General features: G+C 36.8%; 1 protein-coding gene across 3 annotated transcripts in view; it reads left to right on the forward strand.

The window, feature by feature from the left end:
- The first annotated feature begins 1,685 nt into the window (after positions 1 to 1,685).
- The window catches only part of LOC105206526 (dopamine receptor 1), a 117,947-nt gene continuing 101,620 nt past the window's right edge, over positions 1,686 to 18,012 (forward strand). The window contains exon 1 of one of the 3 annotated variants that reach the window (XM_011176018.3): positions 1,686 to 1,766. In XM_011176018.3, the coding sequence (XP_011174320.1) occupies positions 1,752 to 1,766 (15 nt within the window). In that variant the 5' untranslated portion in view covers positions 1,686 to 1,751. Of the gene's footprint in view, positions 1,834 to 18,012 lie in introns of all 3 variants that reach the window. The other 2 variants (XM_039458416.1, XM_026131505.2) reach the window with 2 other exon arrangements.

The raw sequence follows: 18,012 nt of genomic DNA on the forward strand, positions 1-18,012 counted from the left end.
ATCAATTTTCAATTGTAAACGGAAATCAGCGTAAAGTTCTAGTCTTTAAAATTTCACGTCGATTACAGCGATCGAAGTGTCTGAAGAACCTGAATCTTTTATGTTCGTTTTTAGTAGTATAGATTTATTTTAATCCTCATTTAACGTACTTCTTATCTTTTTCTGATTCTTTTTTCTTATTCTTTCATTAGAAAAGTATAAAGAGGTAAGTTAAACCGAGATTGAAGTTTAATCTACATTGATAAAAATGTACATATAGAGAAAAGGATGGGGTTATGAAATATCATTTTATTTCTTAACAATAACTCATTGTCAGTAAATATTAACGTGACACAATTTTAATCAACGCCAGTTTATTAGCCATAGATTTTTATCACTCACCTTGTAAATAAAAGTTCATCGGGTATATAGGACGAACGTAATTTACTGAAGAGCGAAAAAAGGATGCGTATGTGGAATAGCAAGAAACAGTGGAATGATCTATTCCACCAACAACTAATATCAGGAAAAATACTTTTATTTATAAAAACAACAAATTAATTATCTTTCGTAAAAACACAAATATGTGCCGCAAACAAAATTTTACGAACATTTCATTTTATTAAAAAAAAATTTTTTTAAATAACTTTTTTACTTAAAAATTTTTTAAAATAAAGTTAAAAAATTTTTTAAATAATTTCTTCACTTCCAATAAATATTATACAATGCAATGAGATTGTAAAGTTGCAAGAGAGATGCACATGTCGAAGAAACATTTTACAACCACAGCCTACATGAATTTATTTGCCGCATTCATACACACATTAAATTCAATAATATTATTTGAAATTCACATTTAAAACTTTTTCAAGTTAGACTAAAGTTAAACAATTAAAATGTTTAATATATTTCTTAAAATTACTTAGAGTGTATACCTTTGTAAAAATTTCTGCTACCTGCAGCAGAACTGAAATTCAGAATTTTCTAAAAACACAGCGCACATATTAGACCAGTAACCATCCTGCAGTGTCTAAATTAATTATAACGAAGTAATTTTAACGGCTGCACTTAGAATTTAACGCGAATTATGAGATATCATGATATTCCATGACTGCCATTCTTTATCTATTAATTTTTAATTATAAACAGAAATTAGAGTAAAGTTTTATCTTTTAAAATTTTACGTCAATTACAGAGATCGAAGTGTCTGAAGAACCTGAATCTTTTACGTTCAGTTTTAGCAGTATAGATTAATTTTAATCTTAGTTTAACGTACTTCTCATTCTATTTCTGATTTTTACAGAATAAAGAGTAAGTTAAACCAAGATTAAAGTTTAATCTGCATTGATAAAGATGGACGTGTAAGTCGCCGTATTAAATACAATATATAACCATCCTTCATATTCCCGTTTTATCCCGCGAAATCTAGACTTTCAGCCAAACCCTTTTATAATATTTCGTTTAGTTGAACACGTTAACAATCGAGCATGCGAAACAACCCGCAATTATGGTTGCCTTTCGCTCGCGGCCGCATGTCTCGCAGCCGCTTTGCCCGCGTGAGCGGAGGGAGCTCTTTCTTTTCTTCCTCCAGTCCAGGAGGGAAAGAGAAGGAGAATGGCGCACGGGGTAAGTCGTACAGGAGGTGGTGGATGCTGAGAGGGTTGGCGGGGGCGGATTCGGTCGGGGGCGCGCGCCGTGGAGAACGCGTCGCTCGCTCTCGGGGGCGTGCGGGAGAGTCAGTGCGCGGCGAGGCGCGCCAGCTGCCGCACGTCATGATTCTACCCCAGGTGAGCGACGATGTACCCAGACACTACCACTACCACCCCGTCGTTAACAGGACGACCGCCGAGAATCGTGAATATACACTCAAATGATAGTCCCTGTGCATGATGAGTGTCGGCGATCTTTTTACGTTTTTAAGTTCTTCATTTCGTTTCAGCACGAAACAGCATGAGTAAAGTTCTCTTTTCTTTCACTCCCTTTCCCCCCCCCCTTGTTTCCCTGCCCCCCCCCCCCTCGCGATTCGGATACCTCTACGCTGCCTACGTGTACAATGTATCTGCGATGAAGAGTCCAATTTTAGGGGAAGCGGAGAGACGAATGGGGAAAATGCGGCTTCCGTGTGCGGGTGAACGCGATTACGCGAGTATCACGCAGTGATGTGAGCGACCGGCATGAAATTTCACGTGCTTTGTGCCGCGACGCGACGGCTATGTTCGGACTATTTCTAAAGGGCGGAAGTGAATGAAGAAAACCCGAGATTCGTCTCTCTCTCCCTTTCTCGCTCTCCTCGCCGAGCTGAGAAAAAGAAAATGGTGTCATTAAGAGGCGACGCCAAGAATCGTGCCCGAGGAAAAATAATTTTCTCATGTGCCTTTACACCAGTTGTTTCGTGGTTTTACGACGGGACCGAGAGTGCGACGGATATCACTGCGTCTCGAGTTTCGTGAGAACCGCAAATTGCAACCGCAAATTACACTGCCGTTTTTAACATCGTGAAATTTGATGCCGGGCCTGCAGGGAAAATCGATTCGTTCACCGGTGAAATAGTTCGCGGGTAAAAATAACCCGTAAGATAACGCCGACGATGGAAATTTTAATTTACGAGACATAAAGGCGTAATCGTACGAGAATCATAACCGAGGCCGATGCGGGGGATGATAAAGCTAAATTTTATCAGCCCGGTGAGTCTCGTGAAACGCAACGTGAAAAAAAAAAAATGCATTACCCTCACATAAGAATTGATGATGGACAAAATGGACAAAAAAAATTTGTCCGTCGGCGAAGTTCGTGATTAAAGGCGTCGTGAATAACGTCGATGGAACGGACTGAAAATTTTTATTTGACAGGAATGATGAATATTAAAATTTGAATTAGTTTTGATCAGTGCGGATTTCACGAACTTCTCAAATATTTTTTATGAGCGACGAGTTTCACAGTTATTAAAATCGGAACTTTTCCGAGACGCATGATACGCGGAACTTTAATGGAGGATTTCGCGAATCGGAGTTACTGCGAGGGTGGCTTTTCTATCGCCGCAACAGGTTCTCGTATATTTTGGTCGTTATCGTCACGATAATGCTAATTTCCCTATCGCGTTCTCCGGCTAGATTGATTATCAATGATTGGCCGAAGGAAGTGTAGATCGAGTTTGCAGAAAGCGGAGAAGACGTCTTTCGAGAAAGCTAAATACCTGTTCTCGTTACTTTTAATTTCTATTATCGCTTATCTGCATATTGTGATGTAGTTTGCATGTCCTTATCGTAATCACCGCAGGATGGATGGAATTGTTAAAATCTTTAACATTGATTCAGAGAGAGATACTTACTCGTGAGAAGAATATTAAAGGAAACTCAATTTCTTCAAATTCTTTGCATGCTTATATTTCTCTATTTTATAATAAAACGCATACAGTTTTAGAAGAATTTGTTTAATGATAATAATTTATACTTATTGCGCCAAATACTTAAATTAATTCGTTAATGCTTTAAGAGATTCTATATATTTAGAAAATTTAGAATGCACTGTCTCTCTTAACATAATTTTAATATAAATGTAAAGATTTTTTTACATTGCAAAGTGCAAAATTTGATTTAAGTTTTTCTATAAAGTTTTAAGCGCATAGCATTATACTCTGACATCAAAACCAAAACTTTCTAATATCAGCAGCATATTGTCAATATCAGTATTTAACACATTACACTGCAAATCCATGTGTGTAAAATCGTGAAGTCACTTTTTACACATTTGTATGCGTGTAAAAAGTACACAAAATACTCGCATACAAATGTGTAAAGAGCAACCACACGATTTTGCACACTAAAATATACACTTGGATTTGCAGTGTAATTCTTTGCAGTTCTCGTCGAACTCGACACGATATAATGCTCTGCGATAGTTTTGTATAGTTCTCTAAGCATTTGAATCTAAGCAGAGCATGAATATATTTACAAACTATATTCTTGAGATCTCCATTCTTAAATCTTCTGAATAACAAAAATTTTTCAATTCTATTTAATTCTGTGCGTATAATTGATATTGCAAATTTATATTTTTTATATCTCGATTTAAATCCTGTAAATAATGAACATTTTTATTATTTAGAAAATTTAATGGAGATCCGAAAAATATGATTCGCCATTGTGAATCATACTCACAAATTAAATTGAATTGAAGACAAAAAGCAATACGATACGGAATATTGATTCTCTCTTTTATTTGTGAGAAATAATTTGGAACGCAAAGTGTTAGCGCTCACAACGATTATTATCCTCCGTAATCGTTTTCGCGAAAGACAATGAGCCAGAACTGGGAACTATCTAACGTATAATCATAGGTATAAAAGTTTTATCTTCCATTGGAATGTGATCTCTATAAAAGATCATATCCATAAAATTGCGCGCTATAAGTAATAAGTTATGGTCGTAGAACTCGTAGACATAAGGTTCCTCTTTCCCTACGGAAAAGGAAGGAAGGAATGAGTACAAAATCGCGTAGTTCCGCAATGGTAGGAATCCAATTTTGCGGGAGAGCGGTTAAAAGAGAGACGCCGAGTTTTTCGTCACGGAGTGCGCGGGTTGCCGCCGGAGTTCCGCGGACATGGCGATTCGCGAAAATTACTTTCCACCGGAATGGAGCTTAAGAGGGCCTTTAAACAGCCGAGACCGGTACTCGCCTGGAATTTCTAATCGCGCGACAAAGAGTGAGAGAAGCAGGGCGGGGGGAGCAACTGCTTGGACACGATCGCGACTTGAAATCGCGATTAATCCGCTGAAAGTCCAAACTTTCGAAAGAGCGACGATATATCGAGTGGCGGATTAAATGTCGGTGCACGTGCCGGTTGGTGCGTGCTCTCGAGAGTGGAATTAAATGTTTTAGAGTTCTATAACTGAGAAAAACAATCACGAACATTTTTCAATTTTCAACCGACTGAAAACTTTGTTCATTATAGATCACGGCGCTTAATAATTCGTAAGCCACAATTCGGTGAAACGAATCCGGGATTTACGGTGAGTCCCGGGCAGTTTGCGATCCGTGATTTTCGAAATGATTTTTAAATTGTAAAGAGATAAGGGAGCCCATCGTCTCTCGATGGTGGAAATTATGCCGTAATGCCAGTCCATTAAAAGCAATTACAGAAATGTCTTTGAAACGCCTTCTACCCCGCAACGTTTTCTCTAAATGCCGTTAGGAGCGGGATATCTTGCGTGCGTTTAATGTCTCGCGTGCAAAGAAGTACGAAGCTCATTTCGAATGCGAAAATTATCTGCGTGATATAGATATACGCGGAGCAATGATATCGAGGAATACAAACCGTGATGAACGTCCGGTACGTGGCACATGATTGTAGTTTAGTTTAAGTTTACTAAACGGATAGAGTTCGTTAATTGTTTACATTAAATAAGGTTACACGAACGCGCGACGAATAACGGTTGAAAAGAATGTTTATTGACTTTGATGTCGCGGTAAACAAATTAGTATATTCCCCTTGTATCCAGCCAAATGCTCATTAAAACTTCCGCGCGGCACTAGAAGCAAAGTGTTTTTGTTTGTACTCGGTGGACCGCAAAACATCGTAACGTCATGTATTACGTTTGCAATGCATATCCCGCAGTGTATCTCGTTACTCAGAAAACACAGGTTTGAAAATAGAACTTGCAGCCGCTAAATGTACGTTGCAGCGAACTCGCAAAACGAGAAATTTGTAAGGAAATAATAGGAATTTGCAATGCGCAATAGAAAGTTCAAAAGTGAAGTTTTAGTATTTGCGGAAACAGCCCGTTCGACATGCACGGTACTCAAAAAACTGTTCTGCTGATGTTGATGGATTTCCAGGTATCACAACAGAAATTTATCGCTGTTTTTTTTTGTATCTGCTAAAATATTGTTTGCCACGTATAGAATTTATGGCAGCAACATTTTTGCATTTTTCTTCTAGATAATTAGGGTCTCATTGCCAATTATGAACAGGCGTCGAAGAAAATTTTTTTTTCCAAATTTCGTAAACAGTTTAGATATAAATTCTATCTAAAATTATTTATATTAATTATCCAACGTATTACGTTATTAGTTAATTATTTACCTATTTTAGTTAATTTTTTTACAGCCAAAATATTGTGACTGTACTCGCAAGACTATTTTTTTTTAAGTGCGGGAAGAAGTAAGAAATAAACTTATAATAATGTCACGGGATCGTGATCTTATAATTTATACCGTTAATATTGTCTGCAGTTTTATGCAAGTACGGTTTTATTAAAAAGTGCTAAGCGTAGCACTAATTAAAAAGTACTTAGCGGTCAGCGCGATCGTTTTACTCGTCCCAAGTGCTACGGCGAGTGTCTTAAGTGCGGCTTTCTTTTGTAGTATTAAAGCGCATTAAAAACTTTTCCAACCGCACACAGCTGCTCTACGTAGCGAGTATCATCAATGTCCTCGCGACGGAATTTCTTTTTGCAATGTAATCAAAAGTTGTAGTTTCACGTATTGTGATAGTTGCTAGAGTGCCGTGGCACTCGTCGAGGAAAGTCACCGTTTGCGACTATTCGAGTCCCTCGTCGAGGCCGAAGGGGAGTTTAACATCGCGATATGGTGCGGAAGCGAAGTTTAATCTCTGTTACGGAACGTTCCGCAGTTCGCAATCGCCGAGTTTCGGATTTTCCACCGGTGGAACTTTGCAGACGCGCCCGCGATCGGACGTTCGCAAAATTCACCTTTTGACAGGACGGAATGCGTCCGAACTCCTTGATATTCACCGGCACGACGGAGATTGTCCCGGCCGAATTTTAATCGGGCGAATTTTCCTGTCCCTCGAGGAGATGCCGCAAGTTCTCGGCAAGTTTCGCTTACGTCGTCGATCGTTTTGCAAAAAAACAGATGCAGCGAACGTGTATTCCCACGAGAGGAGACGGCAACTTTACGTCTTTCAAGCTCTCATTTTACTGTGAAAGTTTCTCGCATTGCAAACTCAATGACGAGAGATACGCTTAAAATGAAATTTCCAAGAAAAGTTTAAAGAGTCTGTCTTTGTGTCTTGGCAGAGTTTTCTTAAATCGAATGGACCGGTCGTCGAGCTGCAATAAATATTTCCGATCGATGTTTTTTACATGAAGTTAATAAAAAAATTGTGATAACTGTGTGTCATACGTTTAATTATACGCGTAAATAATTATATGACGTTAAAATTTTTATTTGTTTTAAACAGCAATACTTTATATGATTATAAATAATTTTACATAATTCAATATATTATATACATAATATTGTATTTATTTATTGAATTATTTAATATTGAATTTTTTTTTATTATAAGTGTACATAATTCAAATTTTTTTTGCTGCAATTATGTGAAAATAATCTCTCTATATTTATTTACATGCCATAGCTAATGCAGTTTATTATCGGAAAAACTGGAAATTTCGGAGATTTTATTTTTTTATTCTTGAAAATTATGAATTTTTGTGGGATTTTTTTGGTACTATATTTTTATAAATTTTTAGCATTTTACTTTTAAATTAAAATTCTATCTCTTCTTTTTTTATGCAAAATTATTTCTTTGACCATTTTTTCTGATAATGCAAAATTGATGCAAAAAGCAATAAATATGGCATGCACGTGCAGTGTCGTGTGACTCGCGAGTTTTTATAAAAAATTAATGACAATACGTCGTTTTAAATTGGCGTTGTATGTTTAATCATCGTTTGAATACCTTACTTCCGACGAGTTAGAATTGTGTTGTGAATATTTAGTTCATATTATTTCATTTTGTACTCTTTTCATATTTCAATTCAATATTCAAAACTCAACTGGCTTTTCTTTGTGATTGTGTGATTAAGAAGATACTCTATCAAAAAATATAATGCAATTAATTTACTTCAAAGCTGTATTAAAAAATTCTTTAAACTGAAAAAAGATTCCTAAGTTTTAATAAATATTTATTCACATAGTACTAATGAAATATTTATGCTACATATTTTAATTTATATTTATTTTATGAAAAAATGTCACTTAAGTTACTGATCCCTGTAATAAATACATATTTACGTTTAATAAATATGTTATTAGTACTGTATGAATAAATATTTCGTAAAATTTACTCATTTTTCTCTCAGTGTAATCTTACCTGGAATATTTTGAATAAAATTCCTTGGAATTTTAGGAATTCTCAAGAAATTATTTTACAAAATTTCTGTGAAAACCTTGTAGTGTACATAGCAGAAAATTAACCGGTACTGTTTTTTCAGTATTCTTCTCAAATTCTCAAAATTTCTTCAGATTTCTTTATTGTGAGCCAAGTTTTGGCCGATATAACTCAAGTAATACATTATACTTGTAAAGATAATGACGTACTACAATTTTGAATTTGAACTAACGAGACATCCGATCTTAGGGAGATGCCCCGAGCCGCTTTAAAATAAAATCCTCGAAATACTCTTATTTCACGAAGTGAAATGTTTTTCTTGAATTTTATGGGTTTTTCCTGATGCTCACGTGCGTCAGATCCTACCGGATCTATGGGATAAATCGGATTTGGATAGGGGAAAACTTTACTCGCGCGCGATGGCTCTTCCTTTTCTTAGGAGAGTCTCCCGGCCTTCGAGGTCCGAATGCTCGGGCGGAGACGCCCTCAGTAATAGTATCGCGAGAAAATTGCAATTTTCACGACGAAGCTGCAACACGTGAAGTTATATTAGTTTAGGTCGAATAAGTCGAAAAAGTGTGATTCATTTTATTTTGCAAACAACATCTCGCGATATTTGCTCTTCACAACGCTCGCTATTCCACGAAATTACGTTGATGAAAATCGTTTCAATGGCGAAGCGGTTGGGAGATTTTTCTTTGCGGCCGAGCGAAGTTTTCCTGACGTGTCTGTATGTTTTGTGGATTATCGGCGCGCTTTAATCTCGAAGCGCGGCCCCGCGCGGAATATCCCGTATCTCGTCCGGTAGTTTTGTTTAACCCGCCGCTAACATGTAACAATGTAATTAGCGATCGTGATCTTCGGGTATGCGCGCGCGGAAGTCTTCCATCTCTCGGAGAAATTCCGACTGCCGCCGCTCGCGGCCGATCCCTCGAGAGATTCGCATTCTGACGAGGGGGTGCGGAATGTACCCTAGCATTCGCGGCTCGTCGTTTTTTTCTTCCCGACATTTCCCGGAATTATTCTAAACGAATTTAGATCGCGGAGAGATCTTTCCGGAGGCGAAAGCCATCACCCTCTATCCCGCGCGATGGCACTCACCGCCACTTTCCATACATTACCTCTCCCGTGCATTACCGTGTCCTTAAAATAATCGATCGGGTCTATATACGACATCGATATCTGCGTTAGAGAGCGTTCCCGCCGACTTTGTCAGAAACGGGAAGTTTGTACACTTCCCTAAATTTCGTATAGCACGCAAGTTTCAATGGGGACTGTAATGGATGTACTCGAAGTGTAGGTAGGTGTGTGCCGATCGCCTCGAGAACGCTTAAGATCCATGGAGCCCTTCTCCACGGCACGGTACACCCTTATCGGGTGTATATTCTCCGACTATCGCGTTTCTCTCCGACAAGAAATGTTAATGCGTACCAAAGAGATTCGCGAGGCACGCGATATCTTCGCGAAAATAATAAATGGATATCTGCAATTCTCCTCCGGAGATCCCCTTTCATCGTTTCCCGTCATGAATAAAATTCATGCAACGTTTTGATGCGCGAATAATATCTGAAATGTGCGAAATCAGCTAATACATGCGTCATACTGCTTTCTCTGAAAAACTTTTCTCTTCCAAGTTTTGCTTCTAAATCGCGTTTGAAGATAATCAAATCATTTTTTACCATTCTTACCTACTTATATCGTATGATATCGAGAGATCTCGCCCAAATCACACTAGCGATTACCGATTGTGATTGACGATTAGCGATTGAAATTTGACTAATTGAAACAAGGAAATTTTTAGCTCTTTTTATTTTGATTGGCCAAATCTTTAATCTTCAATTTTCAATCGCTAGTGTAATTTGGGCTTAACACATTTCACAGAATGTCTTGCCTCTTGAATAATGGTCGATGTAAAATTTTTGTCAATCAGCCCCGTAAACATGTATCGTCAACGGCGAGTAATTTGCACGTTCCCGGTGCACGTGTAAACTGCCCGTCGGCTGAAACATACCTCTCTGTTTACGTTTAATCGTTCGTCTCACGGGGGCAATCGATAAAAGCTTGTGCCACAGTTTGAACTACTTACGTCGCAAATTCTCCAGTAGCCGGTAGTATTGTCGAAATAATTAGTGCCAGCTCCACGCGCTGACGTCGAATTCCGGACAAATTCCCGCCGAATGCATCGTGGCCGCCAATAGACCGTGGTCAAATGTTATGTTCCATTTGATAGCACACCCATTCGCACGGCGATTGCACGCAAGCCTACTTCCGCTTTGCACTCGACCGCGTTTGTCGGCTGCGCCTGTTGCATGTTGCAGAGGATTAATTCAAGATGTGCGTGGGTACTCACAAAATGCAATTCGAGTAGAATCGTAGATTCCGTATCGATTTTAGAATAAATTTCAATATTTTATAAGCTCGAATTGCATCAAAGAAATTTTTTTATAAAGATAGAAACCTTTCTAGATAGATGATATAATTTTGCGAATCAAAACGAGAAGAAGAAAAGCACGAGAACAGCAAGTAAAAAAGTGTGTTCACGTTCGATCGCTTTCAGGTCTTTTAACCTTTAAATTGTAATGTCGGTCTTACAGACAGTTATTGAAATTTTACTTGTCAATAACTTCCTTGACATTCACAAGAGACGCTCTGAACTCATGGTACCTTCGTATGTCATCTGTCCCCATCAAACACTACAGTGGTCCCATTGTCATTCGCTGGAACGTCTAATATGAAACGATTGGAAATTTGTATCTGTCCCACAGTTTGGGGTTTACCGTTTATATTACATTTCAGAGGCATATTGGGCATGCATGTATTTCTTCACCCACATATTACTTACACATTTTAACTCTCATTTACTGGTGTGATATTTTAAAATAAGGAACATTTTTATGGTTCATCTTGGGATTTTTTAGGATTACAAAAATTTTTTTAGTGGGATCATAATTTTGAGCCATTTCTGAAATATAGTAAAGTTTTTCAAACTTTAGAGACATCTTGTACACGAGATCTTTTTACTAATCCTTACGTTAAAACATCTTTCTCCGTTATTTACAAGTATTCAGAATAATTGCAAATATACATTCTTCATTATAAGAAAATTATAAAATTAGCGGAAACATGATAGTGATGTTTTTGAGTGTTACAATTTAAGGATTAAAAGGATTGGGGAGTAGCGTAACCCTTTGATACGATCGAACACGTTTTTCACTTCGCGGTTTTTTATAATTTTGGAACCATTACCGAAATACAGAGAAAGGACACAAACTTTACCTATATATAAGTATGTAATATGTAAAATGCCCATCGTACAACGGAATTTGAGTATTAAGTTGAGTTCGGGGGTTGTGCGATATATAGATTCCGATAATATTAAAACTTTTAACTTCTCTCGAAATTATTTTATCGACAACTTCAGCCACTGGCAAAGTTATTCTGTGTCATAAGGAAGTTTATAACGCGAATTTGCTCTTTACACAGTTGATCCCAGGATAGTGGATAATGGATAATTAATACTTTTTGTTTAGTGCAGTGTAACCTTTTATTCCTGCATAAATCGAAGGCGATAATAATAGTTATTAGAACGTTAACATAATATTTTTATATAATACTGAAAAAAAACTTGTTGAATGAAAACGTTCAAACGGTTGAATGAAAATTTTCATTTAACAAGAGTAGCAAGTTAAGTTAACACTCTGTACTCAATTAGACGTTTTAATATATCTATCTCAAGTTTTGCTTTTAAAAAAAAAAAGAATATATCGCGAGAAAGAAAGAATTCCGTGTGTATTTGCGCGTATTGCGCACATGTGAATAATCACGATAAATATCCATTAAGTAAATGCACGCCATATCTGCATTCTCACTGTCTCTGGCCGTCCTTGTATTTGCATAGTAATTGCTAATTACCAATCAAGCTTTGTGCCGGACTGCGTGAATCTCGGTTGGGGAGTATATCGAAGCTGATTCAACAGTCAGAGATAATCATCTATGCTCTTGACAACATTAGGAATCAATTGCAGAAACTAATTAAGTCAAGTTAACTGAGACGCCGCGTAATATTCTCGTAGTGCGACGAGAGGTTTATTTCATTTAATCCAACGTCCATATTAATTTATTCGGTACATTACATTTATCTATTCCGTGTTATTTTACATTATAAAAATTTCTCGTGACTGGTTATATACAATATATACATGATTGATTATATCGATTGATTATTGATTATATTAACAATATTCCCCCTCCCTTTCCCTCCCCAAATGTTGCCATTATTTAATTACTTTTCGTACAATCGTACTGATGATTGATTCTAACTTTAATAAACTCTGATTAAACTAAATTTCCGTCCATTTAGTGCGTTTACGTATTTCATATTTCTTCATTATACAGAATGTCTCATTTTAATTGCCGCAGGCAAATATCTCGGAAAATGGAAGATACGGAAAAATGTTTTATACAAATGTTACATGACGTGAAGAAGGATAAAAATAATAGGATCAACTTTCGAAAAAAGGAGGATAAAAATAATAAGATTAACTTGAAAAAAAAATCAGTTTTTGAAGATTATATGAAGATCATCGCCATTTTTTAAATAAAATGCGATTTTTTACACTTAATTCCTTTTAATTATTTTATATGTAAAATTAGATTTTATGAAAAGTAGATTTATTGAAAAATCAACATTTATGAAATATTTTGGACTTTATTCTTATATATTTCGAGATAAAAATAATGTATCTCGTAAACTATTGATTTTTCGATTGTACCTTAATAATTTTATGTAGAATAATTAGAGAAATTATATTATGTTGAAAATTTATATGATTTCATTAATAAAAAATTACGATGATTTCTATGTGATTCGATGTTAAAATGTCGATTTTTTTGAAAATTTGTTCTTCAAATTATATAACTAGGACATTCTTTTGAATGCTTTTTCTCGAGATAATCCACTGTTTCCATTAAAATAGGGCATTTAGTATATACAATTAATTAATGTCCAAAACTTCATGGAGAAAATAGTTTCCTGTCTGCGAGATAAGTCCTTTCGGCGAAATAATGCATCGTGTATATGACACTCGTTAAGAAATTTGACTGTGCGAAAACATCCCTCATGGTTATATAATTACTTGCTATCATGTCACAAGTAAAATTACGGCGCGTCATATCAAGCCGAGTAATATTAAACATCCACCCCGGTAATCCTCATAAGATCGCAATGCCTCCTCCAGGATTTTCCTTCCAAGCTGTAGGAAATGACTATGTTGCACCTACTACGTAGGAAACTGCAGCGCGCTCTAACTGCAACCTCAGTCTGCCGGCATTAGATTAGACTGACGTTGTTACGCGGTGAAACAAATGTAAAACGAAAGACCTAATCAGGCTCGGTTTCGATTAACGGAACAACGATTAGATTAGACAGAGGGAGTATTTTGCGATAACAAGCTTATCTAGATTTGCATTTTGCAAATTTCTCTTTCGTGTTTGGTGTGCTGCGTTTTCTTCTCAACGACTTAATGAGATTTAGACGATGCTTAGTCTTATTAAAGTTTATCGAAAGGCAAAGTTGCATTATGAAATTTTCTTAACTCTTAAATATTTGTTGCTTCTCACATTACATTTATTTGCTATGTTAACGTAAGCGATGAAAATTGTTAAAATAAAGCGTTGAGTTAAATCTTATTAATTTTGAATATCTTCACCAAAAGATTTATTGCTTTATACATACTATTAACACTTAACTGTTCCAATAAATTTTTTATGTTATTTTCTCCCTTTCACTTATTTCATAATAAGTCTTTTTCTCTTTTTAGTACTGAATTGATGACTTCTCTGAAAAGAACTCACAAATGGGCGTATTTCCATAATGAATGGTTTATATTAATATTAATGTTTTACCCAACTCACTTAAAAAGGACCTAAACCCAAAGTGCTGGGTGACTGTCGAAATGCAGTGAATAAAATTAATCGTTAAACACAATTTGCCAATTTGTCTACTAAAATGTGATTATTTATTATTCTGTATCACTGGCGAATACACGACTCCATTCGTTCGTTGAAATAAAATTCGCCATTATTTCCACGTTTCAATTGCTTCTGCTTAAAGTTCCAATTATCTTCTGCGACCTTGGACGACAGAGTTGTCATGAGAAATTAATGAGCTGTGTTTCGCCAAGAAATTTTGTGACACTACTGACGTCAATAAACGTAAAGCAAGGATGAATATGGATGGCATCCTTTGCGTAGTGTCTAAAGTTTCACGATCACTTTCCTACCCTAGTTTCATCATTAGCCGCAAATTGTGCCAATCGAAGTGCCACGAAAGGTTTCTAGTTAGCCTTTGTGTACCGTTGATGCTCGGGTCAACGAGCTGTTCAATATGTAAGCACTTAGGTACCCGCAACATTCACCCCGTTAAACTTACGATCGTCCGATGATACACGTATACCTTTATCAGCTTGTTTTGCCGCGAAATATCATTAATCGTTCACTCGCGTGAACGATGAAATGGACATTTTCTACTTAAGATCATTCCGCAGATATTAATTCGTACAATTCAAAGGTCGCGCTTATCAATTTAAATTAAATAATTATTCCATCGGCATACTGCAAATTCCTGACATTACACGTGGATTGATTATTATTAATTAAATGTGGCATCAATCATTGCGAACCGCTTTAATCAAAATCTGCACATCGCTGGGATTAAATGCGATTATCGAAATAATTGCTTATCGACGAGCGCGTCGTAATTATTGCCTAATTTATTAAATTTTGTTTTAATAACGTTATCGCGATATTTAAGCTTAAAACCGACGTTCTAGACTTTGATTTGTTTGAGCGATTGTTAGGTCGAGAGTTGTTTCACCCAACGGCTTCCTGAACTCCGCAATCACAATTTAACAGACCCTCGTTATCCTTTGTGTAACGTCAGACCGCCGACGCAGAAGCTTGTCAACTGCGGGATACGAGTGCGGGGAGACTGTCTTACTACCGTAACTTGGCTGTATTTCATTGTATTGTCCATTCTAGTCAAATGACAGCCTTGACATGTCGATGTATAAAACGAGTCAACCGTTTAACCTTTACATTTCACTCTTTCAAGCCCTTTCTTTATATTCGGCGTTTCTCCTCTTGCAGAATTGAAATATCACAGATTTTTGCTGGAAAACATGTAGAGTAACTCTTTCAATTACTGCCGCTTGAAGCACATCGTGGCAGTTGTTTATTTTGTGATATATTTTAAATACATATTTAATAAACATGCTTTTTTTTCCAAGTAACATCTTTATCCAAGTAACAACTTTAATATGTACAAAATATAAACAACAAGCTTGAAAATTGAACGAGTAATTAAATATAATGAGAGAAATGAAAATATATCCTATTAAACCATTACTGCCAGTTCTCCGATCACTATCACACGTATACTCGTGCATAACGGAATTCATTTATTGCTGGCAGTAATGCAGGTAAATTCTAAATGATTGTCCCTAATATTATCTCGATAAGTTAAATTACAAACATAACTTACAACATTTATATGTTCATTTTATTTAAATGTCATTTAAATATTATCCTAATTGCTTCAGTAGATATAAAAAAGTGAAAATGCTACGTTTTCTTGTACCTTCAAAACAGATCCGCAGGTATGCTTTACTTCTATTTAGAAAATGATGATCTACATTCTCAGATGCATTTCTATATTTTTTTTTAAATTATTTTTTAATATAAAACTTATCCAAAATTTTATATCGTTGCGCTTATTCTCACATGATAATTTTAGTTTAAACATTTTAAATACATAACGTTCTAATATTTTTTATTTTAATACTACAATCAAAAAAAGTATTTGTAATTGGGACACTGGCAGTAATTGGCAACAGTTATCCTAGAGAAGCGTGAAAAAAGTTTACCATATATGCATCGAAACATTTTACTGTAAGTAAAGCTTTAAAGCTAACATTTTGTTAAAAAGATTGTTGTGCAATGATTATTTTAATTAGTTCACCTGTCGCGTTAAGGTTAGCTGCAAAAAGTCTAAAATCACTCGAATTTGCATCGTCCTTTGTCTTCCGCGCTCGAAAATTATCACGGGGGAGAGAACGTCGTCGCTCGTTCCCTCTGTTGTCGTTGTTGAACGATATTAATTGAACTTCATCGTCAGTCTAATCCGGCTTCCGTTCATAAGCTTTCGCGCGCAACGCGTCGAGTATTCTGAATACCGGGAGTCTTTCGACGCGTTAGGGAACTCCAGATCCCCATTATTATTATATGCCGCGTGGCGCATGTGCTTCCGGGGCGCCTCCGTATCGCTGCATAACTTTTAGCGCGAGCGCATTTCCTGCGGCATGACTACCACATACTTTAATCCGCGATTGCAGCACGCTAGGCGTCTCGCGAATGTGCATTAGCACCGTCATTTCCAACTGACCGAGTTACCGCGAGCGCTGTCACGCTCAGAGAAGGCGCTCGTCGTCTCTCGTCGATGTCATTTAATTGTTCCGCCCCCGGCGGTTAAAATCAACAGCGACTTCAGCGTAATTAAAGCGCATTAATGATGGCCACTATTTTCGATTCACGCGACTCGCGACTAACTGCCAGTTTATTTTCCTTTACATCTGCCTCATTAATTGCACCTCGTGTATCTCCGCCTTTATTCGACGCAAAATTGCTTCTGATTGATTATTCGCCGAAACGGATTATTCGCTTCTCCTTAATTTAATCGTAGATTTGATTCACCGTGATAACTTTGGTTATCAGTGGTCGACCAGTCGTTTGATTTTCAACGACAGGAAATCAGAGTCGGAGAACGACAAGGTTGCGGCACTCGCAAGATTTAAAAGTTTTTTTGTCAGGTTTTCAGGGTAAACTTTTACGTTTGCATTCATCGATCAGTTCGAAAGCGGTACGTTCGAGAAACTAAATTTCCTCGTCGCTTATGCACGTATACGTATCTGCGACGCTCGCATACTGTTGGACGTGTAACTCGTTTGCGCGCAAGATAGACCCCGTAGTCTTTAATCGCATTTCCCCAGACACATCTGGCGCTGGAATTAGCTTTCGCCCAATTCAACGAGTATAGTCAATGGAACGCGAGGAAATAGGCGGATACATTCCTATAACAGAACGGGGTAAACCAATTAATGGAGTTAGTTCGCCCGAAGTGGATAGTTTTGTCTTCTTGTTACAACCCATTAAAAGCCCAAGTAAAACTTTATGCCTATCTGTCATTAGCGTCAAAATGCAATGGCGCGAAGACAGAAATTTGAATTTGCAGTATTTCTCTATTATCTACGCCTTCCCCTCTCCCTGTCTGTAATACATTATAATCGATATAAAATTCACTTTTTAACAAAATGTTAGCTTTAAAGCTTTATTCACTGAAATGTTTTGATGCATATTTGAAAAATGGTACATTTTTGCACGTTTTTCTAGAATAACTGTTGCCAATTACTGCCAGTGTCCCAATTATAAATACTTTTTTTCCAGTTGTAGTATTAAAATAAAAAAATATGAGAACATTGAGAAATGGTATTGAACAGAAGGTACTTCTCAGGAAAATACTTTTCTGGAAGTTAATACCTATCGCTTTCCGCAATTCGGAATTAATGCCTTAAATTATCGAGAAGCTTCGTTTCTGCTTGACAAGTTAGATACTGTCGTAAGCGAAAGGGGTCGCGCGATAGACGACGCAATTAAGATACCGCCAAAATCTTTCATTTCGCTTCCTCTCTTGATCTTTCGTAAATGGAAATTTCTTATTCATTAGGTCGCACCGTAGCAGTTTGTCACATCACGATTTGTTGCTTCCTCCCTGCTTCGCCTATCCTCGTTCTTTCATCCTTCGCTCACTCTTCTTCCGAGACCATTTTCTCTTCGAGGATCGA

This window comes from Solenopsis invicta, chromosome 16 (assembly GCF_016802725.1).
Source record: "Solenopsis invicta isolate M01_SB chromosome 16, UNIL_Sinv_3.0, whole genome shotgun sequence".
In the NCBI taxonomy this organism is placed as follows: Eukaryota; Metazoa; Arthropoda; class Insecta; order Hymenoptera; family Formicidae; genus Solenopsis; species Solenopsis invicta.